At 53.0% G+C, this 26,007-nt stretch overlaps 3 protein-coding genes across 20 annotated transcripts; 1 reads left to right on the forward strand and 2 right to left on the reverse strand.

Annotated features, from left to right (window-relative positions):
* Positions 1–266: 266 nt before the first annotated feature.
* On the forward strand, positions 267–1,108 carry SFTA2 (surfactant associated 2). Its single transcript, XM_001109943.5, has 3 exons — positions 267–424; positions 664–752; positions 886–1,108. Exons 1-3 carry the CDS (start codon positions 268–270, stop codon positions 970–972), a joined length of 333 nt encoding a protein of 110 aa, XP_001109943.2. The 5' UTR covers position 267; the 3' UTR covers positions 973–1,108.
* A 4,870-nt stretch (positions 1,109–5,978) lies between these two features.
* Positions 5,979–18,509, reverse strand: VARS2 (valyl-tRNA synthetase 2, mitochondrial). Of its 13 annotated transcripts, none has more exons than XM_078000583.1 (31): positions 18,403–18,509; positions 18,069–18,175; positions 17,713–17,940; positions 17,513–17,594; positions 17,299–17,399; positions 16,884–17,005; positions 16,704–16,770; positions 16,510–16,607; positions 15,811–15,892; positions 15,548–15,667; positions 14,963–15,074; positions 13,843–13,931; positions 12,913–13,003; positions 12,546–12,667; positions 12,326–12,429; positions 12,012–12,093; positions 11,621–11,697; positions 11,457–11,532; positions 11,070–11,172; positions 10,766–10,836; positions 10,520–10,645; positions 10,208–10,312; positions 10,008–10,076; positions 9,809–9,887; positions 9,554–9,681; positions 9,277–9,429; positions 7,887–8,093; positions 7,051–7,162; positions 6,718–6,893; positions 6,429–6,557; positions 5,979–6,329 (listed from the first exon to the last, which is right to left on the reverse strand). In XM_078000583.1, exons 2-31 carry the CDS (start codon positions 18,093–18,095, stop codon positions 6,228–6,230), a joined length of 3,240 nt encoding a protein of 1,079 aa, XP_077856709.1. In that variant the 5' UTR covers positions 18,096–18,175; positions 18,403–18,509; the 3' UTR covers positions 5,979–6,227. The 13 variants fall into 13 exon arrangements, with proteins under 13 accessions (XP_077856709.1, XP_028703576.2, XP_077856714.1 ...); XM_028847743.2 differs by having other exon boundaries at positions 12,546–12,673; XM_078000588.1 differs by having other exon boundaries at positions 17,713–17,945.
* Positions 18,510–18,640: 131 nt separating this feature from the next.
* Positions 18,641–24,535, reverse strand: GTF2H4 (general transcription factor IIH subunit 4). 6 transcript variants are annotated; one of them, XM_015135869.3, is made up of 15 exons: positions 24,339–24,535; positions 23,905–24,015; positions 23,577–23,716; positions 23,211–23,315; positions 22,691–22,822; positions 22,008–22,104; positions 21,828–21,916; positions 21,500–21,611; positions 21,270–21,338; positions 21,004–21,087; positions 20,625–20,757; positions 20,314–20,444; positions 19,616–19,663; positions 19,385–19,463; positions 18,641–18,931 (listed from the first exon to the last, which is right to left on the reverse strand). In XM_015135869.3, the coding sequence occupies exons 2-15, from the start codon at positions 24,007–24,009 to the stop codon at positions 18,759–18,761; spliced, it is 1,497 nt and encodes a 498-aa protein (XP_014991355.1). In that variant the 5' UTR covers positions 24,010–24,015; positions 24,339–24,535; the 3' UTR covers positions 18,641–18,758.
* Positions 24,536–26,007: the final 1,472 nt, after the last annotated feature.

The following is a 26,007-nucleotide window of genomic DNA, read 5'->3' on the forward strand; positions in this document are numbered from 1 at the left end:
GGTCCGGGCATGGGTGGGGTCCAGACACCTGCAGGAGGGACGCCTCCCTGGTCCCTGCTTCCCTCTTCATCTCCCTGTCTGTAGGACCAGCACTCACTCCCTCAAACCTGGAGACACAAGGTAGGGGTGGGACAGAGTGAAGAGAGGGAATCTCCTTCTCTTTTCCCCAAGAGCACAGTGAATGGTCCTCTCCTGGGTCCTCTCTTACTGGGAGAACTGGAAAATTCAGTTGACCAGATTCCCCCTCCCACTTCCCCTCAAACACTTATGCTAAGGCTTGAGTGGGGTGTAGAAAGCAGGCCTGGCAAGGAGAGGCCACTGGGACTTCAGTGTCTCCTCCATCCCAGGAGTGCGGTGGCCACTATGGGGTCTGGGCTGCCCCTTGTCCTCCTCTTGACCCTCCTTGGCAGCTCACATGGAACAGGTGAGGGCTAGAGGGCAGGACTTCTGGGTCCCTGTGGCGTGAAGAGGCCAGAGAAAGGGAGTGGGACTCCATGGTCCCTGAGAGAGACAGAGACACCCCATCCTGAGCTTCCAGGAGGCTCTGGAGGGGCGCTGTTGGGGAAGAGGAACTGTGCTGGGGAGCGTGGGCGGGAAGGTACTGCGTCTCCGGGGGAATCAGCCCTGACTGCCGGGTCCTAAGCCGTACTTCTGGATCCGCAGGGCCAGGTATGATTTTGCAACTGAAGCTGAAGGAGTCTTTTCTGACGAATTCCTCCTATGAGTCCAGCTTCTTGGAATTGCTTGAAAAGGTAGTTCTTTGGGAGGGGAAAAGATGGGGCTGTGTGTTTGTGAGTCAGTTTGGGCCTCTGCTGGGGTCTGGCTATCTCCGCGGTGGGAATGGAGAGCTCTCTTACATGGCGCCCTTTCACCATTTGTTCCCAGCTCTGCCTCCTCCTCCATCTCCCTTCAGGGACCAGCGTCACCCTCCACCATGCAAGATCTCAACACCATGTTGTCTGCAACACATGAGAGCCATTGAAGCCTGTGTCCTTCTTGGCCCGGGCTTTTGGGCTGGGGGTGCGGGGGGTGGGCCCTGACCCTGTCTTTCAGCTGCCCCCACCCTCCTGAGTGGCAATAAATAAAATTCAGTGTATGCTGAATTCAATAACTTGCTTGACTCTGTGAGTCCCTGAGCACAGAGTTGGCAGGAAGAGGGGGTTGGATGCTCAAGTCTCTGACTGTCCCCCTGCTGAGCAGAGGGTTCCAGGGATGGACACTCTCTCCCTCAACACCAGTGTCACAGGCTTAGAAGGCATCTGGGGAGTTGTTTGGGGACACTCACACACCACACACATACACGCACGCACATGAACACACCCCGAACTGAGATCTTCGGAACACCTGGGAATAAAGAGAAGCAACATTTACTGAAGTCCTGCATTTCTCCTGCGTCCCTATTTCAATGTTTGCAGCAGTCTTGAATGTGGCGTACTAGGTATCATTATCCTGTTTTACAGATAAGGAAATTGAAGCTCAGAGAGGGCAAGTCACTCGCCTGAGGTCTAGTAGCAGTGGAGAAGTCAGGCACCAGACAGAGGTCTTGGTTTAAGCAAGATTTTTATTTCATTTCCTTTTGCTTAAGCATTGGGTCTGGGGACTCAAAAACCAAAGAAAGAGACATAGGCAAACACCCCAGGACATGGCTCCCCGGACCCAAGGATCCACACAGGTAATCAGGGTGGGAAGTGGGTGGGCACTCAGTTGAGAGATGAGGGGTTCAGCTTGTGAGAGGATGCCCAGCCAGGCATAAGTGCTGGGGAGGAGAGGCCAGGCGCAAGCTGAGCCTGTGCTGGCTAACCATGTGAGTATGAGGTAACACCAGCCCACAGGTGAATTCCTGGGCATGTTTCTCATCCTCTTGGAGCCTCCATTTCCTCACTCGCAAAATGGGGACAATGATGGTACCTGCTGTAGTGTGACAGGTCCCCTACCTGTTTACTTAAAGGTGTAGGCCGCTGCCTGAATCCTGAAGGCCAGGTGACCAGCCAAGGTCACGGTGCCTGGCCGAGGAGCCAGGTGTCCCTGACAACCCAAACATCCTGTAGAGTATCTGGGAACCCACCAAGGAAAACAGTCCATTTGCACACACGGCAAGCAAAGAGTCAGAAAATTAGCTTGAAAGCAGCTTCAGGATGGGAGGCAGCACAGATCTCTAAAGCTGTCCGCTGCCATCCAGGAGTGCCTTGTATGTAAGTCCTAAAAACCTCGTCTACTCACCAAGCTGGACTTGTCTGAGTCACTTTTTGGCCTCTCAGCTCCCTCCCAGTTTGGGGGAAGGTGGGTTTTTGTTTTTTTTTTTTTTTTTTACACAATTCTGAGTTTTTCTCATTATTCCTGCACCATCAGATTGTGAGGATCACACAGGTAGCTACTTAGGGACATACCACAGCCTGTCTTATGGGTTGTCAGCAGGATAGTAGGGATTGCTGTTAGGATGGAAACCTGGTCCCAACACATATGTCCCAGTCCCCTGGGGTTCAGGGTCCTCATCCTGATTTCTGAGGCAGACACTCCCCACCACCTTCTCAAGATTATCTTGGCCAGGCACGGTGGCTCACGCCTGTAATCCCAGCACTTTGGAAGGCCAAGGCAGGTGGATCACCTGAGGTCAGGAGTTCAAGACCAGCCTGGCCAACATGGTGAAACCCCTCCTGTACTAAAAACACAAAAATTAGCTGGGCATGGTGGCACTCACCTGTAGTTCCAGCTACTCGGGGGAGCTGAGGCAGAATTGCTTGAACCTGGGAGGCGGAGGTTGTAGTGAGCCAACATCACACACTCCAGCCTGGGCTACAGAGCAAGACTCTGTCTCAAAAAAAAAAAAAAATTTGACTTTTCACCAGCTCTCAAAACACAAACTTGTAGCTCAGACTTGAGCGATTGGGGGTACTGATAGGATTGCTCTCTGTCCCCTGTGGTACCTACCCTGCCCACCACACCTACACAACCCTCCATTATCTCCATATGAAATTGGAGACCGACTCCTTTGGAGACAGAAGACGACAAGAGTTCAGTATGGAGTGTCACTGAAGACGAGGGGAGCATAGAAAACGGCAGAGTGGAAACAAACACTTAAAAAATTGGTCTACCTTCCTTCACAACTGTCCTGGGACAATTAGACCCCGAGGAGAAGTAGCAGGGGGCTCCAAAGGAGACTAGTATGTTATGATTTGCCCCTAGCCTGCAGTAGTGAACAGGTGATGCCCATGGGGCAGCTGTGAGGATCCCCAAACAAGTTGGGGGACTGGATATCTGAATGTCCAAGAGGTTGGTAGAGCAGACAGCTAAATGCACCTCAACCTGGTTCCTTCACCTCAGGGCCTGAGATCACCAGGATGTGATTTCCAGATTATTTTTCTCAAAGAATTCTCTCCCAAGGCTCAAAACAGCAGTGCAGTGAAGAGTGCTTTGGGGTTCACCAGACCTGGGGGTGACAGAGACTGCTAACTGGCCCCCCCACAACAGCCATCCTCCTCCTTTTGGATAGTAATGTAGATTTCAACTATCAGCATGTGGCTCATTACATTTCCCAGCCTCCCTTGCAACTGTGGCCATGTGATCAGGTTCTGTCCAATAGGATGCAAGTAGAAAAGAGGTGGGCAACTTCCTGGTAGTATCCTTGAAAAGAAAGGAGCTTCCATTTCAGAGGAGGAAAAGCAAAGTTCTTGAAACAGCCTATAAGGTCTTAGATCAGTGCTTTCCAATAGAACTTTCTGTGATGATGGAAATGTTTTATAACTGTGCTGACGAATATAGTAGCCACTGGCCACATGCAACTACCAAAACACTTGAAATATGGCAAGTACGACGAGAAACTGAACGTTTTATTTTATTTAATACTTTAGGTAGCCAAGTGGCTACCATTTTGGACACAAGCCCCAGATTGTCCGCCTTAAGTCTTCCCTACCCCCCACCAATTCCCCACCCTTACCTCTGTTACTCCACCTCCTGCCGTCCTCCCCTTCTCACTCTGCCCCACCACAGTGTCTCCGGGCTACTCTTAGAGCTGTCCGAGTGTGCCTGTATCTCAGTTTTCCTCTGGCCCTTCCCTTTGTCTGGAACGCTCTTCCTACACCTCCTACAAGCCTTTGCTTAAACCTCAACTTTATAGTGAGTTCTGCCCTAGCCCACTATTTAAAAGTACAACCTGCCCCCGCCACACACAAACACATTAGAGTCCCCTTACCTTGTTCTATCCTTTTTTCCTCCCCTGCATTCATGACATTCAAACATAGTATATCGTTCACTTATTTGTATGTTATTTCTGACTGTCCTGCTAGAAGGAAAGTACTGCAAGGGCACAGCATTTTGTTTCATTCACTGATGAATCTAAGTGTCCAGAAAAAGGCAGGTGCTCAAAACAAAAACAAAAACAAAACAAAACAAAAAAACCCCAGCAAGCTTGTTGAAACAGAGTAAAAAGAAAAAGAGAACGGCCCATCCCCTTCTTTCCCTCCTCCCTCTGGGTGGAAATGCAGACACAGTAATGGGAGCTGGTGCAGACCTTGGACATGAAGTCTGACAATGTATCAGAATGGCAGGAAAATAAGACTGAAGAAGGTGTGGGCCCCCATTACTGCAGATCTCTGCACTAGACGCCCAGCAGAAGAAACATTCCCCTCCTCTAAGCTACCATTATATTTGAAGTTTAGTTACAGCAGCTGGAAAGAGCCTGCACCTAATTTATTGGGATAGGTCCCAGTGGAGACTTTTCTCTGAGCATGTCTTCATCTCTAAATGAGGGGCTGTGCGCAGTGGCTTACGCTTGTAATCCCAACACTTTGGGAGGCCAAGGCAGGTGGATCACTTGAGCCCAGAAGTTCAAGACCATCCTGGCCAACATGGCAAAACCCTATCTCTACAAAACAATTTTAAAAATTAGCAGGGCAGGGCCAGCCGTGGTGGCTCACGCCTGTAATCCAAGCATTTTGGGAGGCCGAGGCAGGCAGATCACTTGAGGTGAGAGGTTCGAAACCAGCCTGGCCAACATGATGAAACCTTGTCTCTACTAAAAATACAAAAAAAAAAATTAGCTGGGCGTGGTGACAGATACCTGTAATCCCAGCTACTCAGGAGGCTAAGGCAGGAAGGAGAATCACTTGTACCAGGGAGGTAGAGGTTGCAGTGAGCTGAGATCTCGCCACTGCACTCCAGCCTGGGCAAGAGAGCAAGACTCCGTCTCCAAAAAAAAAAAAAAAAGCAGGGCACAGTGGTGCACACCTGTGGTCCCAGCTACTCAGGAGTCTGAGGCAGGAGGATCGCTAGAGCCCTAGAGGTTGAGGCTACAGTGAGCCATGATTATGCCACTGCACTCCAGCCTGAGCAACAGAGTGAGACCCTGTCTCAAAAATAAAGTAAAAATAAAAATCTCCAAATGGAGCTAACACCCGCCTCGTGAGGTTTTCAGTAGGATTAAATGACATTGTACATCTAGCACCATAGAGGACCTAGCCCAGGACAGGCTACTCAGAGCTGCTGGACAGAATGTATTCTGGGTGTGGAAGGGCCAGGCCCCTGAATTCCATGGAGATGAGGCGGTGTTTGGCGTGTGTAAGGTGGCTGGCTGTGCTGTGAATGTGTAACTCAGAGGCTGGGCAGTGTGTCTCTGGCACTCAGGTGTCAGAGCACAGAAGGTGGGGCACGCCATTTGCAGCACAGCCCGCAGCCCATCCGGTCTGGAGGAAGTCCTGCTTCTCTCAGCAACTCTAGGGATAGGGCCAAGGAGCAGGGAAGCTTCCATTTAGTGAGAAGTGAAGGAGAAAGAGCCTGCAAAAGCCAGGGCACTGTCAGTTAGTCCAGAAAGTAGGTAGAACCGGGACCACTGTGCCCAAGCCCTACCCATGACTAGAAAGCTCCTCTTCCTCCAGCGAGGACCCCCCCTCCTCTTTTCCCAGACCAAGCTCTCAGGGGACAACTCAGAAGCACAAAAGGCACCACTAGGAGCAAAGGGGACCAAAGAGCCATAAACAGACATGTTTGAGATTTTAAAAGTTTATCTGAATCTCCTCATTCCCAGACTTCCTGGTGGGAGGCAGGCCGGGCAGTAATGTGAGCATCTCAAGGACGCCACAGTCACTGCGACCAAGCCAGTCTGTTTCCTCATTTACACAATGAAGGCGATGGACCACATAGTCTCTGATGTCCCACTGCACCCTGACAGCTGACAAATCTGTTTGTCCTCAAAGACAGGTCTGAGAGGGAGGAAAACTGATGGGGATGATGAGTTAGAGCTCCGGGCTCCCTGGGGCTGGAGGCTCATCCATCAGCTGCCGGAGGTGAGAGGCTGCCTTGTCCAGTTTTGACAATTCCAGCTGGAGGGAAGAAAGCTGGACGAGGAGAAAAGGAGGTGAGGATCCAGGAATGAGGCCCCTCCTGGCCCACATTCCCTCAGGGGTTGAACCTTCTGGGGGCTTCCCTCAGCTTACCCTTTGTTGCCTCTGAGTCCCTGCCTCCCCTTCTGATGGGGTCCTCGCCATGAGGCCATCAAGCTGCTTCTGCAACTTGGACCTTCGGGCGGCTAACAGAGGTAGCTGGATCTGGGGGTCCACCAGGCCCTAGGGAAGAACAGGGAGAAAAGGCTCAGACATCTGCCTGCTGCCAGGCCTCCATCCTCCATTAGAAGGTCCCTTCTCCTGCTTTATAGAGCCCAGCCCCTCCCTTCCTCCCAGCATGCTTCCCAAGCCTGCCCTAACCCTCCCCATTCCCTCTGGTCACCTGCAGCTCCATGTAGACCTGAACCGTGTCACTGAGTGGAGCCTGGGCCCAGCCGGAGGGAGCTGCTGCGCCTGGGGGTAACAGGCCCACAGCCCCACAGTGGCTCAGGGTGCCCAGGGGCTCCAAGAAGGCCTCAAAGAGGCCCTGGTCCCCAGGCTCTGAGCTCTGCAGCAGCACTGGAAAGAAAGAAACTTGTCAGGGGCAAGGCCTCAGCTCCTGCCTCCCTTCCCACCCTGCACCTCCTAATGGGGGGTCTGCCCTTCAGGCTCTGCTCTTTTCCCCACCAGCCCCCTTTTCCTGCAGGACCCGAGCCCAGGACCCGCCTTGCCTCACCTCGGGGCCGGGCTTTAGTGAGCTGGTACGTGGCTCGGAGAGCCCTTAGCACCTGCACAACCTCCTGGACCCGGGAGAAGCGCCGCTCCAGCTCCGGCTGGCGCCAGTGCTCCTGACAATCGGGGGGACCCAGAGTTGGCAAAAGGGCTCCTGAGAGCCTCAGTACCAACCCTTCTGGCTCTGTTCTCGACCCATCCACCCCATCTCCTTAGGGCAATGAGATCTGTCCTCAGCACCACAGAAAATCCACTATCTCAAGGAACATGACAAAAAGTGAGGTGTCATTTAAGAGGTTTTAGACGATCAGTGTTTGATGTCTGTTTAGTTGCTCTGATTGAAATGGCCAACCAAAAATGAATTAGAATTTGAAATGAATTAGTCAAAACTCAAAACCAAATAAGTATAAATATAAATAGTTAAATTTAAAAATAATTTTTGGGTGAGTTCATAGCATTTATCCTTCTGAAATTATTCAAGCTGCACTGAGATTTTGGGGACACCCTATTACTAACTTAACCAACCCTTATCACAACCATAACATACTATTACTGTTCCTAGTTTAAACCTGGGGGAAACTGAGGCTCGATCACACAGCCTGAAAACAGCAGTCTAGCAACAGAGTCCTGCTCTTGAGCACTATGCTAATACTGTCCCTCAAGACCCATCGCAGCAACCCTGCAGGAACAATCCATCCTCCCCAGGGCTCCACAGCCAAGTACGAACCATTCCTGCAGATGAGCCCCCTGCAGCAAACCCCTTCAGAAGGCGCTCCCCACCCTTCACCCGCGGGCCCACTCCGAGGTGCCATGGCCCACTCCCAGGTGCGTGGGACTCACCAAGCTGCAAGGGCTGGGGTAGGGGGCAACCGAGATGCTGGGGGCAGGGGGACAACCAGGCCTGGGGGGCAGCCTCTGCCACAGCTCTTCAGCCAGGAAGGGCATCAGTGGGGCCAAGAGGCGGAGGCCGATGTCAGCGCAGGAGAACAGGACCTGAGGGGGCCCTGGAGGGCAGGGTGAGTGCCGCAGCACAGGCTTCACAGCCTCCTGGAGAGGAAGCCAATGGTCAGAGGACAGGCCCAGGGCCACAGCCCTCCTCCCTACAGCCACTGCCCTACCCGCCAGCAGGGCAGGCCATGGGTCCTGGGAGAGAGGGACAGGCGGAAGCACTTAGCACTTCTGATATGATCCACAGTCCCAGGACACACTCAGCACAAAGAAGGGAAATTCAAGGCAGAAACTCTCTGCAGTACACGGGGACAGGATTTCCAGGGAAACGTGTCGTTTAGGGAAAAAATCATTGAGTTTTTTGCTTATCAATAGGGAACAGAGGTTTTTATTTTTTTATTTTTTTATTTTTTTTTTTTGAGACGGGGTCTCGCTCTGTCACCCAGGCTGGAGTGCAGTGGCCGGATCTCAGCTCACTGCAAGCTCCACCTCCCGGGTTTACGCCATTCTCCTGCCTCAGCCTCCCGAGTAGCTGGGACTACAGGCGCCCGCCACCTCACCCGGCTAGTTTTTTGTATTTTTTAGTAGAGACGGGGTTTCACCGGGTTCGCCAGGATGGTCTCGGTCTCCTGACCTTGTGATCCGCCCGTCTCGGCCTCCCAAAGTGCTGGGATTACAGGCGTGAGCCACCGCGCCCGGCGGAACAGAGGTTTTTAAAAGGCTGAGCTAGGGCAGTGGTCCACAGCCAGCAGCAGCAGCACCACTTGGGACAAGAAATGAATATTCATGACACCCACCCACCCCCACCCCAACCTGCTGAAGGAGCCACTCTGGGGTGGCGGGAGGATCCATGTGCTTTGGAGGCACAAGCCCTCCAGGTGCTTTGGACGTAGGACAGCGTGAGAACCCTTGGTCTAAAGACCACTGTTAGTCCCTCCCAGGCCTCTCTCAGCACGCAGCCTGCCCATGGGCCAAACTCAGCAACTACAGGGACTGAAAAAATTCCCCTCTGCCTTCTGACACTGACTTGTGAGACATTTCTAGAAGTCTCCCTCCTCCTCTTCTCCCCAGGTGACAGGCAGGCAACAGTGCCTGGGCTGCACTGCGAAACCAGTCCCAGGAAGAGGGGAACTGAGACTCCCTCATCTCCTCTCCTCTCCTTTCCTAACTTGAGGGGATAACTGGGGAATTATTAACTCCAGAGCTCTCTGCCTTGGAATCGGATTTCCAGAGGAATTAGAAGCAGGCATGGGAATGCCAAGCCTCCCCCAGCCTCGCTCACCAGGTAGACGTCACAGAGGTTGTGGAGCCAGAAGTGGTGCAGGGAGTGAGTGACCAGCGAGAGCTCTCGGGTGAGGAAGCCCCGCTCACACTCCCGGGCGGTCAGGGCAAGGCGGCTCAGGATCCAGGCGTCCATGTGGCAGGAGGGAGACAGCTACAGGCAAAGAGGGCTTCAGGCCCAGGACGGCCTGACTCCCCTCCCCTGCCTCCTTCCAGATGCCACCTTGGCCCTCTGACACCTGACTACCCTACTCCCAAGCACCTCTGCTTTCTCTTACCTCCTTAGCAGGCTGTGGCACAAATTTCTCCCCTAAGGCATTGAGGATAAAGCGCAGAGCATTCCAGATCTTGTTGCAGAAATGTCGGCAGCTCTGGACCTCAGAGACTGACAGGCGCAAGTCGCCCCCTGGAAGGGGAGAATCAAGGTAGTCTGCATGTAGGTGGCGGCAGCACTGGAAGTCCTGCCCCTGCCTTGCCCCTGCACAGGCGCCTGCTGCTCTCTGCTCACCCCGAGACCCCTCACCCAGGCTTACCCTGAACTCCATGGGAGCAGAGTGTGAATCTCAGGGCATCTGTCCCACACTCAGGGATCCCATGAGGAAAGTCCTTTTTCTGCAACCAGAGGAAGAAGGGTGGCAGATGCCTTTGTGGCTGCAGGGCCAGGACCCGGGTTGCAGAGGAAGCCAGAGGCGGTGAGCTAGAGCTGGGAGGGGGCAGGCAGCGATGACTCACCTGTGCTGCAGCCACAATGGCCAGCTCCGCGGGGTCCAAATTTCCACTTCTCAGCTTTTCCTGCAGCACCTGGGGATGGAAGGGGGTAATTTACAGCCCAGGTCAAAGGCCCTGCCTCTACTTGCTGGCCTCACTCCTCCCTCAGCCTCCCTTCCTCTCTCCTACAAACCCTGTCCCTCCAGTGGGTGCTTTGTCCTCACCTGCATCTCCGCCCCACTGATGATGTGTCTTGGGTCCAGCACATTCCCCAGGGACTTGCTCATCTTCCGGCCCTGCCTGTCCCGAACCATGGGATGAAGAAGCACCTGGGGGCGGGGAGGGGTCAGCAGAGGGGGGTTTCCTTCCCTTGAGATCTCTGGCCCTCTGGCCTCCATACTTTTGGGGCTAGGGTGGCAAGTGAATTGGGAAAAAGGAATCGGGAACGTGGAAAGGACATTAGGGGTCAGAAGGGAGGACAAGGTTTGGGGAACACTGGGGTCACAGAAAGCGGCCAGGCACTGAAGGGCTGTTACCTTGCTGAAGGGCAGCCGCCCTGTGAGCTGGGTCCCCAACATGACCATGCGGCCCACCCAGAACAGCAGAAGGTCACTGCCCGTTTCCAAAAGTGACAGCGGGTAGAAACGAGCAAGGTCTGGGGTCTAAGGGGAAGAGGAGCAGTAAGAGGCCCAGGTCCCGGGCCCCCCTCAAGCCTCTGTGGGGGCCCAGCCGTCCCTTCCTTATCGTTTCCCCTTCACTTTCGCCCTCTCAACCCACCTCACCTCTTGGGGCCAGCCCAGGGCAGAAAAGGGGAACAGGGCAGAAGAGAACCAAGTGTCCAGGACATCAGGGTCTGGGAAACAGAAAAAGAATGGGGACAATTGGAACCTTGGCTTCTAGGACCTCAGACCACCGCTGCCACCATTCTAGGCCAACCTCCACCCCCAGAGACCAGGGTTGTCCCCTTTGGCTCCATTCCCAACTTTCCTGACCCTACCTTCTCCATCTCAGGATCAGCTCCCCTCAAAGGCCCAGATGCCCAGTACCCCACTCCCCTGTGCATCCCTCCCCAGCTCAGGCACTCACCCCTCTCCAGGGCCAGCTCTGCCCCTGGCCTCCCTGTCAGTTCTGCTGCTACCTCTCTGGCCTCAGCCTCTGACCGCCCAACCACCCAACAGTCCTCTTCTCCCTGCAAAAGTAGGAAGGAGTCGGGGAGAGTGAGGAAGAACAGCTGACAGGTGCAAATGTCCCTTTGTTTTCACATCCTCTCATGTGGTCTTAGAGTGGCCAAGTTCCTCCAGTGGTGAGATAAAGAAACGCCACTTCAGGGAGCTTTGATCGCACAGAAGGGTACGTGACTACAGCATGAAGCACGTTACCAGGCAGGAGCAGGGCCTGGCACTGCGGAGCTCTGACTCCTGGGCTAGGTGCTTTGCGCCACACCCGGCCCTCCGGGTGCTTCTTCCTACCCACCTGCGCGTGGTCCTCTACAACCAGGTAGGCTGGAATCTGATGGCCCCACCACAGCTGCCGGGAGACACACCAGTCCCTGCCGGGAGGACATCCATGAAGTCTTAGAATAACCAGTCGGTCCCCCCGCCCCATCTCCACGAGAGCTCCCCTTACCCTACCCTTACCCAATATGGGAAAACCAGTGCTGCCAGTTCTTCTGGTGGAAGGAGGGACTGAGCTCCAGGGCCCCCGACTCCACAGCCTGGAGGGAAAAGGGCCTTTAGACAATGTTTCCCTTCCTGCATGGCCTCACCTCCACAGATAGGACGAGTGGCCTCTGAGGTCATTTTAAAACTCAGAAGGACCTCCCAAGCCTCTTGCCAAGATTCTGGGCTTAAGTAAGGATATGAGGCAGCCCTTGCTGAGCCGCCCAGCCTCCATCCCACACATCCTCTCAGTTACCACAGCTGGAGAGGTCTTTGGGGCAGGAGGTCTCCTGCTTCCCATTTCTTCATTCCAATTCTCAGGGAGCTCCCCGAACCCCTGGCCCCAGTCCTTCCTATACTGCAGCCTCACCTGGGCAGCTCGGGCCCCCATTTCCTGGCAGCGGACAAACCACTGGCTCTTCAGCAGGTATTCTATCACGTCCCCAGAACGGCTGAAAGGGAGACAGGGTGAGTCCACTGCTCTTCCGGCCCTGTGACTTCTCCCAGGGGCACAAGACCCCCTGCCATGCCAGGCCCTTGGTACTGAGGATACAATAGTGAATAAAACCAACACGAAGCTCGTATTCTAACAGAGGCGTGCAGAGCCCATCCTATTGTCACCCTTAAGCTTCGTACATTCCCTTTTGGGGGTAGTCCTTAGTGAAGGAGTTAAAATGAGGTTACCTGCAGATGGGCAGTACCATGGGGTGGTTCTGGAGGCCCCGGAACAGGCCCCGTTCACTCAGCACAGACACTATCTTTTCCCGGGCCACAAACCGGTGAAGACCCTGGAGAAAAAGCAGCAAGAGTAAAGATTAAAGGCCTCTAGAGAAATAAGAAACTGGGAGGAGGAGTAGGGGGACAGAGTGCCCCTAAAGGATGGGGTAACATAGGATGGTACCACCTGCAGCCAGTCCCCGCAGAGGGAGGTCATGGTCCCATCCTCCGCAATGACATTCAGAGGGCTCAAGCCGTGTCGGGCCCCCATCTCAGCATCGGCAGGACTGTGAGCTGGAGTCACCTTCACTGCCCCTTGGGGAGCACAGCCATGGTGAGTACTAAACCTGACCTTGGTTTTTGCTTTTCCAGATGTATCATCATCACCCGCACCGCCCCAGGCCCCACGACTTTCTCTGTCTGTGCCTCCCTCCCATTCCCCACTCAGACCACCCTATATGAGGATCTCCCACTCCCACCTTCCTCTTCCTCCTGGTTCCCTCCCCTCCCCTCCAGGACCCCCAACTTTCTCTCCCTCCCTGACTTCCACTCACCTGTGCCCACATGTGGCTGAACAGCATAGTCTGTGATGAGGGGAAGAGGCTGCCCCATCAAGGGGTGACGAAGCTGTCGCCCATGTAGATGCTGAAGGGAAGGGAGAGGGATCAGGGACAGGCTCCTGTGAGGGGTGGAAGGGTCTGGGCTAGGGCGTGAGAACCCCAAGAATAAGAAGGTAGAAAGTGGAAGGTAGTGAGCTAGAGCAAGGTCAGCAAACTCTTAAGGGGCCAGAATGTAGATATTTTAGGCTTTTGGGCCTAGAGACAAATTCAATGTCTGCACAATTACTCTATTCTGCCACTGCGGCAGAGCTGGAGAGGGTATATAATAGCAGCCATAAATAATATAAAGGCCGCAAGCGGCCGGGCACGGTGGCTCATGCCTGTAATCCCAGTACTTTGGGAGGCCAAGATGGGCAGATCACGAGTCAGGAGATTGAGACTATCCTGGCTAACACAGTGACACCCCATCATCTCTACTAAATTACATTACTTAAAAATTACATTACTTAAAAAATTAATTACTAATTTTTGTAAAAATACAAAAAATTAGCCGGGTGTGGTGGCACGTGCCAGGCGTGGTGCCACACTCCCAGCTACTCAGGAGGCTGAGGTAGAGTTGCTTGAACCCGGGAGGTGGAGGTTGCAGTGAGCCGAGATCGCGCCACTGCACTCCAGCCTTGGTGACAGAGCGAGACTCCATCTCAAAAAAAAAGGCCACAAGCTGGATCAGGACCATGGGCCAGTTTGTCAACCCCTAACCTACAGAAAAAGTATAAGAAGAGGAGGGAGTCGAATCAGAACCACTGAGAGAAGTCTCAGGAAAAAGAAGTAGAAGCAAGAGAGAAAGAGCCACCATTTAAAACCCAAGACAAGAGAAGGCCATGGGCGGGGCAGGCCAGAGTGCAAGAGCGCACTGGGTATTACCGTGTATCTCGAGTCATCTGGATGAACGGCCACAGCCACGTCTCCAGGCAGCGTCTCTGGCCTCGTGGTTCCTACCACAACCTCTGCATCTGAAGACAAACATTTAAACACTTAGAGGTGGTCATCATCCTCACCCCTCACTGCCAATATAGTTGAACGCAGTAGAACTGGAAAGGGGAAGGGGCAGGGAGTAGTTAAGGTGGAAGAGGCCCCCAGGAGTGACTAGAAAAAAGCAGGAGCAGTGTTTATAGGAACCCAGGGTTTCCCATAAGTTAATGACCAGAGGCCTGAGAGGGTGTCTGGTGCTAAGGAATTCCCTGATAATTTGCATGGAAGAAATGGGGGCAGCATTAATTAAAGCAACTATAATAGAATTTTTGCTGGGTGCCCAGAGGACACTGGGGATTCTCAGTGTCCTCATCACAAATGCGGTACATTCTTCAGGGGGAGCACCAGCTCCTCCTACAAGAAGCTTCCTCTGACTATTCCAGCTCATCTGTCTTCCCTTTCTTTGAGCTCTTCAGAACATTTTCCATAAAAACCACACCTTAGAGGCCGGGCGCGGTGGCTCACACCTGTAATCCCAGCACTTTGGGAGGCCAAGGCAGGCGGATCACAAGGTCAGGAGTTCGAGACCAACCTGACCAACATGGTGAAACCCCATCTCTACTAAAAATACAAAAATTAGCCAGGCCTGGTGGCGCGCGCCTGTAATCCCAGCTACTCAGGAGGCTGAGACAGGAGAATCGCTTGAACCTGGGAAGCATAGGTTGTAGGAGCTGAGATCGTGCCATTGCACTCCAGCCTGGGCAAAAGAGTGAGACTCCATCTCAAAACAAAAAAACAAAACAAAACAAAAAACAAAACACACACCTTAAAACTGATCTGTCTCTTTCCTGGGTAGCGCACTCCTGAAGAATCACACCAAGCTATCAAAGGGCAGTAACCACATGCACTTTTTGTACATCCCCCAGAAGATCCTGGGTAAGTGCCCACACTGAGGTGAACATTACCAAGGTTCATGTGGGAGATGGACTGACGGTTTCCTAGCAGCCAAACATGGGCTCCAGAAAACAAAAAATGGAGGTAAACAGGTGACCCTGCAGAGTACTATGCTCACCAGGCTCTCCATCCACAGGGAAGGCAACAGAAAATAGGAGGCCAAAAGACACAGGGGTAGGGCAGCCAGGCAGTCGAAGCTGTGTACGGCCAGGCAGGGGCCGGTTCTCCACCTGGAAGCGCCGAGAAAGCTGGGTCAGAGGGCAGCCTTTCTGCAAGGCTCATGCCCAGGCTTCACTCTGCCACTCATCCATCTGCCCAGCCTCCCTGCAATCCATCTAAAATCCATTTGGAGGATTCAGGAGCTACCTCCCTCTGCCCTCACCCAATGCTTATGCAGTCACACTTCTAATAAATATTCGCCGGGCACTTAAGCCATGGCCAGGTATCTTGCCAAGCACCTATGTGAATTCTCATTTAATTTTTACAACATCCCCACGATGCAAGCATTCCATCATCTCTAATTTACAGACTGAGGAAGCTGAGGCTTAAAGAGACTAAACAGCCTGCCAAAAGCCACACAGCTGTCACAGGCAGGCCTCAGATTTGAATCCAGGCACCCTGGTTCCAGAGTCTGAGCTCTTAACCATTGACGACCACTCTGCCTCAGAGCTCTCACAAACCTGCTTCTCTTTCTCCGCCTCACCTCAATGTCCGAGATGGCTGATCTTAAAGCACATGACCAGTTGACAAGCTGACGGTTCCGGTACAGCAACCCCGCCTTGTAGAGCCGCACAAAAGCTTCAGTCACAGCCACTGAGGAGCCCTGGAATGACCTGAGTGTCCACCTCTAACAGCCACTTCTCAGCCCATCACCCTATTCAGGGACCCAGGCATTGCTACCTCCCTGCCCCACACAGATCTCTAAACATCCCCCAATGCTCACAGGGACCAAGGCACGGAACTCACAACATCCATAGTAAAACACTCTCGATCCCAGTCCAGGGAGGCACCCAGAGCTCGCAGCTGCTCACAGATCTCTCCACCTTTCCTGTGCCCAGAGAGATCCTTGTCAGCAAACTCTTCCCAAGCACTTCCTATGTACCAGGTCCAGCGATGTCCCCAGCAATGCCAGGTGTTGGAGGAAAATCAAGTGAGGATGGCATTGATCTCGCCTCTAGAGGCTAATAGAAATGGACTTACAAACCCAGTATGGGGTTTTCTAAGATATTAAAAGAGGCAAAAGTTTCTATAGGAAGAGAGGAGGGATAGTCATATTGTAGGAAATCCAAAGATGCTTCACAGAGATGGCATGAGATAACAGACCCGGAAGAATGAGGGTAATTCCATGGGAATTGAAAGGTGGGAATGGGTGAGTGAAAGAAGGTGAGATTTAGACAAGAGAAACTGGGGTAAGTAAAGAGAAAGAAAAAAATAGATATATAAAAAAATACACACACACACAAATATTCTAATGCATATGTAATATCCATACATATAAGGCTTGGAAACTCCACCAAACGTTAAGGGGCTCCAGAGCTTCCATCTCTGAGGAAGTCAGGGCTGTGTCGGGAAGCACCAGGGATTACAAGTCAGGAGTGATAGTGGTGGGAGGCAAGAAACCAAATCTGCCATCTGGGCCCCCTGAGCCGTGCCCATCATACTCACGCCTCCTTCCACTGCCACACCTCCCTAAGGAAGGCCTCCCGGCTCAGCTCATGTCTCCTCACTCCCTGTTCCTTCCACAGTTGTTTCTCCACCACAGCCTGCAGTTGGATTCAGGGCAAATGAACAGAGTCAGGTTGCTTTGGGGGAAGAAATTGCTTTCACCCAAGAAAAGGAACATGTAATAGAAGACATACTTGTGTAGCAATTCCTGCGTGATCTGAACCAGGGACCCACAGCACTTGATCCCCACGCATCCGGTGCCTGCAACAAAAATGAACTCCGGTGAGCCCCTGGGCTTAAATGTTTATTCTCACTCATTCCTGCCCTTCCTATTTCCCTTCCAAGAACTCAAGCAGCCCCCACTCCCCTCTCACCAGCGCACGAGGGCATCCTGTATGGCCACCGTGAGTGCGTGGCCAATGTGCAGGGAGCCAGTGACATTGGGAGGTGGGATACACATGGAAAAGGTCTCCCCTGTAGCTTGGGGCAGCCGGGCCTAGAGGAAGAAAAAAAGTCAAAGGGGCAAGAGAGAATTGGATTGGGGAAAGAGCACCCTCTACTGTCTCCAGAACAGAAAGAACTTCAGGGAAGAACTGTCCTGCAAACAACAGAGGAGAGTGGAGAGGAGGGAACTGACCAGGGGGAACCCGCCAAGAGAAATCTTGGGAGACACCAGAGCCAGAAAGAAGGCAAGGTCTACAATGTGAGCTCAACTCTGAGGCTCCAGTTGTATTCAACGGCCACTCTGTCCTGGAGATCATTTAGGACCCCTGCCTGCCAGATACTAACCTGATATTCTGGTTTGAAGAAGCCCTCTCGTACCCACCACGGGTACCAGGCAGCCTCAACATATCGGGGACTGTATGCAGGCGGCAGGGGCCCAGAGACATCTGTGGAGGCAGAGGAGAGCTCCACTAACCACTGAACTTGTTCCCAGGCTGCATTTCAGCAGGCCAAATGGGCAACACAAATGTGAAAGAAAAGGCTTTCTTATTCTACTTACCTTTCTTTTCACCGGGTTTCGTAGGGATTTCATACAATACTACCTCCTTAGGACTCCAGGCCTTAATGGATTCTGCAGGTGACTGAGAAGAGAAAGCAGAGGAGGCTGGGATCCTGTATACCCCAGACTGCATTTCAGCCCATCTCCTCCAGCCCCTCCCAAATCTCAGAAACCCAAGGACAAGCTGTCTAACCCCTAACCTTGCTCTCCCCTGCTATGTCAGTCTCCAGAGTCGCCTGCTTCTCTCGCAGGCGTTTCTGTTTGGCTTCACGGTTCCTCCGGGAGATAGGAGATCCATGGGGCTCCGACTGTGTAGAAACGGAATGAAACCTGGGGAGGCCCCGTGAGTGCCTCAGCCCCCAAAATGGTGGTCGAAAAGAGGCGAGAGGCAAATGAGGCATCAGGAGTGTTTGGAAAGGGGCCGAGATCTGTTCTGGATAGAGAGAGTGCACATTAGGATACGGGGGTGGAGGAGGGTCACTCCCCTTGTCCCATCTTTCCTGTCTCTAATTAGCACAGGTCTGTAATTCCAAGTCTCTATTCCATCCCACACAACCTTTCCTCCTTGAGGGCTAGAGTGCATGGTGTCGACAGCGCCATGGAGCCACGGAGACCAGGGCTCTTCCGGAACAGGACCGGAGTGTCTGGACTTAGCGGTGACCACTGACATATGAGAGGATAGGGCTCAGAAACTCAGGGAGATGACGGGCATCAGCGCGCCCAGGAGCCAGCAAGGAGTCCCGCCAGGGCCGCTGCGATCTCCACCTGCCCAGGGGCCTCCTGCAGTGCCCACAGGCCGGCGCGGCCCGGCCTTCCCGCCCATCCCAACGCCTGGGCCCAGGGCCCGCAGCGTCTCCCACTTCCAGGAGGCCGCCCCCGCGCGCGCTCACCGGGAGGCCCCGCCGCTATCCCAGGGCGCCCCGCGGCGGCAGGGACTGGGGGCTCCACCAAACCCGACCCTGGAACGTGGCCCCGGAGCCGCGCGGCGCATGGGGGCGGGACCCCGGGCGGCGCATGCGCAGCAGCTGGCTTCGGCCCCACCCTCTCCCTCCCGGTCCAATGGCTGTCGACTAGAGGAGCGAGTCCGCCGCGAATGCAAACCCCACCGGGAGGCGCCCGGGACCGCACTGCTAGCTATCACAACTTTATTAGACAAGAAAAGCCCTGACGCGTAAATAAAAAAACACCTGAGTTCTGAGGCCCCGCCCCGCCCGGTCCCGCCCGCCGAGGTCCAAGTCCCGCGCTCTCAGGAGCTGTGTTTCTGCCGCTTCCAAAAGCGCTTGACGTCGCTGTGCCCGGCCGGGGTCACCACCATGAGCCGCTTGGCCGAGTTCTCGAACACGAGCACGCCCAGCTCCCGCGCGTGGGCCAGCAGCAGCTCAAAGTCCACTTGCGACAGGAACTGGTTATACAGGACACCTGGGGTTGGCAGGACGGGAGGGGCGCGGGGAGAAGACGAGAAAGTGAAGCTCGGAGCTCCTGTTGGGAATCCCCCCAGCTCCTTCATGGCAGCCCTGGACGCGGTCTGGGCTCGCCCTCACCGCGATTTTAGAAACTAATTCTCTATGCTTGTCGGCTCAGGGGTTCATCTTAACACCAGTGTGATCCGGCCATATTCAGAAAGGCCTAATACAAATTACTGTGAATTATTCCCTCTCCTAGCCAAATCCAAAGTGCATTGATTTGGGACGATTTGTTTACTACTGACTCACCCCAAAACAAACAAACAAAAAAACTGTCTTGCCAGCTTTTCTCTCCTAGTCCATGAAGTAAAAAATAAAATGCATGAAAAGCTTTTACACTTTATCAAGACTGAATTGTCTGCCCTTTCTCTGGCCAGTGACCAAGACTTGGCCACCAGAAGCTACTCACCCTCAGTGAACCGGAGTCTGTCCCTTTCCAGCTCCCAGAGCCGGATCTGGTCTGTGATGGTGGGGGGCAGCACAGGTGTCTGCAAGGAGCAAGGGTTGGCTGTAGGGACTCAGGAATACTGCCCCAGACAACCCGGCCCTCCGCTTCTTCCCCAGATTTGGATGCCCCTTTTTCTTTTCCATCATCTCATCACCAGCTGCCAGCCTCTGACATCTTGGAGCCTGTCTGTACCTGTTTGAGCATCACTGGGTGGGCCCTTGTCCTTAGGAAATGGATTATCTAGGAAAACAGACAAGAATGGCATGAGGGCTCCAGCAAGAAGGCAGGAAAGCCATCTGAGCTGTCACCTAATGTCACTGGAACATCAGCTTATTCTAAAAACTCCTAACTCCTGTCATCAACTCTACCCATCCCAGTTCAGCTGTTATCCCAAGTTGCTGCTCCCAGCAACTTGGGATATTCCTTTTCTGGCACATTCACCCTTTCCAGTAATGTTTTGTTTTTCTTTCTTTAAAATAGCAAAAGCTACTTTTTTTTTTTAAGCACTTATTGCATGACAGGTGCTGAGCTCAATGCTTTACGCCTATTCTTCCAATGAATTATCCCTGCAACCCTGAGGTAAGAACTGTCACTTACTAGATGAGGAAACTGAGGCTCACAGAAGCAAAACAACTATGTCTAGTTTACGCAGTTAGGAGGTGGTGGTGCCAAGGCACAAATCCACAGCTATACCTCCTCCCTCTATGTTTCTTTCCCCTCAAGAGTCTACCTGTTCTCACACCCAAAGCCTTCATTTCTTTTCAAACACAGACAACTCACCACCACCTATTATAACAGACTCAGAGCTAGCCTTCCATAATGTGACCCTCTGTGCCCCACAGCCCAAGTGCAGCCTGTCTTCCTGCTCTACCTCTCCCAAGTGGGAATACCTGCTGGGCTGTGATGCCACTGGCGATTGCCTGCTGCACACTCTCCCGGGTCACCTGCGCCACCACCATGTTGGGGAACCGATAGAGCATCTCAGAGAAGAGGGCAATGAGGGCAATCTGCAGCTCCGACTCTGAGCCAGGGATAGAAAGAGGATGAGGAGGCCACCCCCACACCCAGACTCCCTCAAGCCCTTCTTTCAAGTGTCATGAGAAATGTCAGAGAGCTCTGAAAACTGCCAGGTAAACATGAACAGAAACTGGCATTCCTTCACCCCCAACCTTCTCTTCCGGGGCACTCTGTCCCGCCTCACCTGTGTAGGCATACAGTCGGTAATTGGTTTCCACCACAATGAAGCCTGGCTGATGCACAGTGCCCCCAGCTCCAGAGACACCTGACGAGAGATTGATGGCCAGGCGCGTGGGGTAGTAACGCCGAGATTTCCTCTGGAAAGGATAGAAAGGCAGATGCCTTGTCTCAGAATTCACTGCCTTACATCTTCCTGCCTGAAATATCAGATCCCTCCCAAGATGCAGAACCTCAACCTCCAACTTCTCTCCCCCAAGAGACCCAAGTATTCAGTTCTGGCAACTGCTTCCTGCTACTTCCCCGGGACCCCACTCCTTTTTAAAGGCGAAGGCAACACACCACCCTGTTTCTTCCCTGGAAGCCACTCATCTAGGCGCTCATACCTTCCTCTGGAAAACAAGCCCAAACTCACGCAGATGTTGCAGGAAGTTCAACAGAGAATCACTCATACCTTCCACAGAGTAATCCTGAGGAACAGAGGTTTCCAGCTGGGGTCCAAAACACAACCCACCCACCCCCAACCCCATCATTCATTCTGTCTTTCTCCATCCACCTCTGCTCGTTCTGTGTTCATTCTTATCTTCTCACTCTACTGCCCCACAATTTGCTTTTTCCTTCCCATCTCTATACCCTTCAGCCCCCTGCTTACCTTGCCCAGAGTAGAGAAGCTGAGCTGGAAGAGGAAGGAGAGAATCTCTACTAGGTCCATGCCCCGGCTCTAGGGAGAAAGAGGCAGAGACAAAGGAGGAGGGATGGGAGGGAGACAATGGGAAGAAAGGGACAGAGAAGAGAAAATCAGGGAACAGTCTGTAGGCAGGAATCTCTCAGTGAGACCTGAGAGGAGCAGAGCATGCTGGCAAGTGGCCCCGGCGTCCTCACCTGGGCTGTCTGCAAATACTGCAACATAAAGTACCAGAGCTGAGCCGGCGTGTCCAGCAACAGGAACTGGAAGCCAGCGGAAGTAATGCAGGGCGGCTCTCCAGGTTCAGTACTACAGACAAAGACCGGGACAATGACGGTGATATGCAGAGAAAGACTACTACCCCCACTTGTCCGCTCACATTTTTTCTTTGTATCTCTGGCTGTATTCTACTCAGCTTGCCTTTTCCAGCTAATGTCCTCTGAGCTTGACTAGCCGCAGATACCATTTCTTAGGGACCCAAGGAGATGGCACTGCAGAGAGCTGCTATACCTCCGGTTTCCTCACCTCTTCATGAGCCCAGCCTGGCTGAGGAGCTGAGCCAAGTCCTGGCTGACAGCTGCACTGGGGGAGCCCACCATGAAGTGCAAGACCACCTGAAGAACAGAAGAGAACAGGGAGACCATGCCCCAAGGGCCATGGGAAGTAGAAGCACAAGCAGAGACACACACAGTCCCAAGTGCTTACCTCCCATCGCTCCTCGGCATACTTGTCAAGGGAGGGAACATCCCGGGCATGCTTGTCTGGTCCCAGCTGACTTGTGTCATCAGACCAGGCCTTCCCCCTAAGGCCAGGATGGGCCAAGAGTAAGGAACCCTGGCCAGGAGCTCACACCTGTAATCCCTGTACTTTGGGAGGCCAAGATGGGCGGATCACTTGAGGTCAGGAGTTTGAGACCAGACTGGCCAACATGGTGAAACCCCATCTCTACAAAAAATACAAAAAATTAGCTGGTGGTTGCCTGTAATCCCAGTCACTCAGGAGGCTGAGGCAGGAGAATCACTTGAACCCAGGAGGTGGAGGCTGCATTGAGCCAAGATCGCACCACTGCACTCTGCCTGGGTGACAGAGCGAGACTCTGTCTCAAAAACACACAAAACAAAACAACAAAAAAAGAGTAAGGAACCCTGTCTGTGTTCCTTGCCACCCTTCTGCCATCTTTCCACCCTTATCCTCAGGGGCCATGAGTGGGGGACATTTCCTACACCACACACTGCAGCTGATCCAACTTACTCCTAAAGGAGCTCCCAACGTGGAGACCACAAGGTTCCGGGGAGGCCCCCAGGAGCTCCCCCTCCCAAACTGTAATTAGCGGTTTAATAAGCAGCAGTTCCCCTGCCCTAGCTTAGGAAGAGAGAGAAGTGACATACCCACCCAGAAGGGCAATGCGGAGGTTCTGGCGGAAAATGGGGTTGAGGATGAGGCCCTGGAGCCCGCCTGGGAGCAGCTGGGTGTGCCAGATCCGGAGGCCGCTCAGCAGCCCTGTACTTTCCTCCTGAGCCCTGGAACAGAAGCAGAGAGGTGAGCAGGGTATTTGGAGAACAAAAAGGAGGACCATAAAAGCCACCTCTCTGCCTGTTCTGAACTTGCTGATCCTTGGAACACTGTTCCACAGAGTGATATTAGTATCTGAAGACAAATTCTTTACTGCATTACCTATCAGAGCCTTATTACAGATATCACACATAACTCTGTAAGAGGGAAGATACATCTGAAAGCAAGAGGTCAGCTGGGAAATAAATAAAAGGGAAAAGGCAGTATGCAGAGTTTCCCAAATGTATTTATTTTTAAGTTTTGTGATATACCTATTAATACGTCCTGGAAGTGCTCCAAGGAACAGTAGTTTGGGAAATGTAGCTGTTGAGAAATTTGTATCTGGCTGAGACTTACTTGCTGAATTCCTTCTTTACCCACAGGGCTACAGCAGCTTGTGGCAAAGGCTGCTCCAGAAAGAGCATCCGCATCACCCAGTTCTTAGCCAAGGATGGGAGCTCCCTGAACAGGGACAGAGGTCAAAGGTTAATATCAGAAGCTGCATTGTATCTGCATCTCTGCCCTCAATTAACTCTCAAACATCTCATCTCACTCCACCACAACTTTACCAGTCCTGCTGTTTTGGCCCCCACACTTTGGAGCAATTTCCAAGCCGCACCCCGAGTCCCCACCCCTACCCCAGCCTGCTACACTTTTATCTGTTATATTTTATTCCAGTCCGCAGACCCCATTACATTTCCCTGCCATGAAGGGGATCCTCACCTGAAGACAGCCAGACAAGTGGCAGGGTGCCCATATAATCGGTCCAATACCCCAGGGCTCAGGCCCCCTAAGAATTCCTGCAGATTCCTGCATTGTAGGTGTACTCGGTTCAGTCCCCTTGAAGGGGTGCTCTCCATCACCTGAGGAATGCAGACATCAGAAGCGCACCCCCACCATCCATGCCAGTGTCACCCCTGACCTTTCTGATTCCAGATCCATGAGTCCCCACAATAACCCCACCTTTTCTGTGGCCTCCTTTCCCATGACACTCAATTCCTCTGGTTTCTCAAAAACCTGACCAATCTCCATCCCTTTCTTGCCTCCTCACCCTGTTTCTGCCCTTCAACTCCAGTCTTTCCTCTGCTCCAAGTGACAGAATTGTCAACTGTCCTGTGTTTGCAAGATCATTTTGTATTTCAATGACTTGTCTCATCTTCGGCTAAACAGAGACAAAGAAAATTGAGCCCACACCTCTCTCTTCCATCCCTCCTGGTCAGATCAGTCTATAAGCTCCAAATCTACCCGAACTTCCTATCTTCTATCTCTTAGCCCACTTCTGCTAAGTACGGCGGTAACCTCTCCCCTCCATGCTTCCCAAATCTAAAGCCACCTCTTTTCCCTTCCCAAGTCTAGTTCACCCCATTCACCCTGACCCACGCCTTCCGATCTCCTAGCTTCTCCCTGCCTTCCTCCCACTCCTCGCCTCTCACTCACCTGTCTCTCTCATACCTCTCCCACTCCCGCCCTCCTAGGTCCCCTCACCACTCTGTCGATCCTCCTCGCGCACCCCGAGTCTCGGGCCGTCGCTTAATCGGAGCCAAAGTCTCGCATTGGCTCCTGGAAACTGAGGGAAAGATGGTGAAAAAATGCGAAGAAAAGATGGGGAAAGCGACGAAAGATTTCACAGGCAAGAGCCCAGAATGGAGAATTCAGAAGAGAAGGGAGGTAAGGGGAGGAGTGGAAAAGTGAAGAGGATTAGAATAGACGATGCACACTCCCGGCGCGGGGGATGCTGGGAATTGGAGTCTTGTCTTTGCTCTCCTTAGAGCCGGCTGAAGTGCGTCTGACTACAAATCCCGAAAGGCACGGTGGGGAAGCCGAAAGGCAAGGAGCCGGCTTTTAATTGAGAGAGCGGGAGACACCAGAAGCCGGACCAGTTGGTTCTGCCAGAACCAACTCCGCCCACGCTGCTAACGGCGCATGTAACCCGATGGAGCGGGAGGCGGGTCGGGGAAAGTAGAAGTGCCTGGAGGGCTTCCGTGCGGAGGCGCGCTGTGGCGACTTGGTGGTGAACCGATTAGACTTAGGGACCACAAAACTGGATTCCGTGAGCACAATTACTCCCCGTAAAATTGGGATAATGCACACTCCGGGCCGGACGCGGTGACTCACTGCTGTAATCCCTGCACTTTGGGAGGCCGAGGCGGGCGAATCACCCGAGGTCAGGAGTTCGAGACCAGCCTGGCCAATATGGTGAAATCCCGTCTTTACTAAAAATACAAAAATTAGCCGGGCGTGGTGGCGGGCACCTGTAATCCCAGCTACTCGGGAGGCTGAGGCAGGTGAATCGCTTGAACCCTAGAGGCGGAGGTTGCAGCGAGCCAAGACAATGCCCTTACACACCAGCCTGGGCGACAAGAGCGAAACTCCATCTCAAAAAAAAAAAAAAGAAAAAAGAAAAAGAAAGAAAGCGTACACACTCCGAAGAGTTTCCACGAGTTAACGATTAACATGATCCAGTGCACCTTACTTGGCGGTAAGTACTCAATAAATCTTAATTTCTTCTCAAATTTTTTCTCCACCACTCCTCAAACCGTCTACTTAGAAAACCCAGATAAAGTCAGTTTTTAGGACACTGACTGCTGTGATTTGATTTATGAACCTACTACAGAGAAAGGCAGAGGTCTTCACCCAAACCCAGAACTACACATTTCCGCAAATTCCTATAAGCAAATTTTGTTATTCCCATTTTATAGACTGGAAGACTGGAGCCTGGCGAGATTAAGAAATTTGCCTGCAGCCTGGCGAGGTGGCTCAGACCCGTGACCCCAGCTGCTTGGGAGGCTGAGGCAGGAGGATCGCTGAAGACTAGGAGTTTGAGGCTACAGTGAGCTATGATCACGCCAGTCTGGGCGACAGAGTGAGACCCCTATCGCGCGCTCTCTCCCTCTCTCTCTCTCTCTCTCTTTTTTTGAAACGGAGTCTCTCACTCTGTCGCCCAGGCTGGAGTGCAGTGGCATGATCTCAGCTCATGGCAACCTCAGCCTCCTGGGTTCAAGTGATTCTTTTACGTCAGCCTCCCAAGTAACTGTGGGACTACAGGTACGCACCACCACGCCCGGCTAATTCTTGTATTTTTAGTAGAGATAGGGTTTCACCATGTTGACCAGGCTGGTCTCAGGGTTTCACCATGTTGGCCAGGCTAGTCTCA

Source organism: Macaca mulatta, chromosome 4 (genome assembly GCF_049350105.2).
Source record: "Macaca mulatta isolate MMU2019108-1 chromosome 4, T2T-MMU8v2.0, whole genome shotgun sequence".
In the NCBI taxonomy this organism is placed as follows: domain Eukaryota; kingdom Metazoa; phylum Chordata; class Mammalia; order Primates; family Cercopithecidae; genus Macaca; species Macaca mulatta.

Bases quoted from the DNA above. Each gene is read 5' to 3' on its own strand.
- VARS2 (XM_015135889.3), bottom strand. From the start codon at position 18,182: ATGTCAGTGGTCACCGCTAAGTCCAGACACTCCGGTCCTGTTCCGGAA. The intron at 17,595-17,712 runs GTTAGGGGTTAG...TTCTCTTCTCAG, and splicing joins ACATAGCAGGGGAGAGCAAG to TCACCTGCAGAATCCATTAA. The intron at 12,094-12,325 runs GTAACCTCATTT...TCTCCCTTTCAG, and splicing joins ATGGTACTGCCCATCTGCAG to CCGTTCTGGGGACGTGATAG.
- GTF2H4 (XM_015135869.3), bottom strand. From the start codon at position 24,009: ATGAGACAAGTCATTGAAATACAAAATGATCTTGCAAACACAGGACAG. The intron at 21,917-22,007 runs GTAAGCACTTGG...TCTGTTCTTCAG, and splicing joins ATGCCGAGGAGCGATGGGAG to GTGGTCTTGCACTTCATGGT. The intron at 20,445-20,624 runs GTGAGGCGGGAC...TCCCTGGCTCAG, and splicing joins CCGACTGTATGCCTACACAG to AGTCGGAGCTGCAGATTGCC.
- SFTA2 (XM_001109943.5), top strand. From the start codon at position 268: ATGCTAAGGCTTGAGTGGGGTGTAGAAAGCAGGCCTGGCAAGGAGAGG. The intron at 425-663 runs GTGAGGGCTAGA...CTGGATCCGCAG, and splicing joins TGGCAGCTCACATGGAACAG to GGCCAGGTATGATTTTGCAA. The intron at 753-885 runs GTAGTTCTTTGG...ATTTGTTCCCAG, and splicing joins TCTTGGAATTGCTTGAAAAG to CTCTGCCTCCTCCTCCATCT.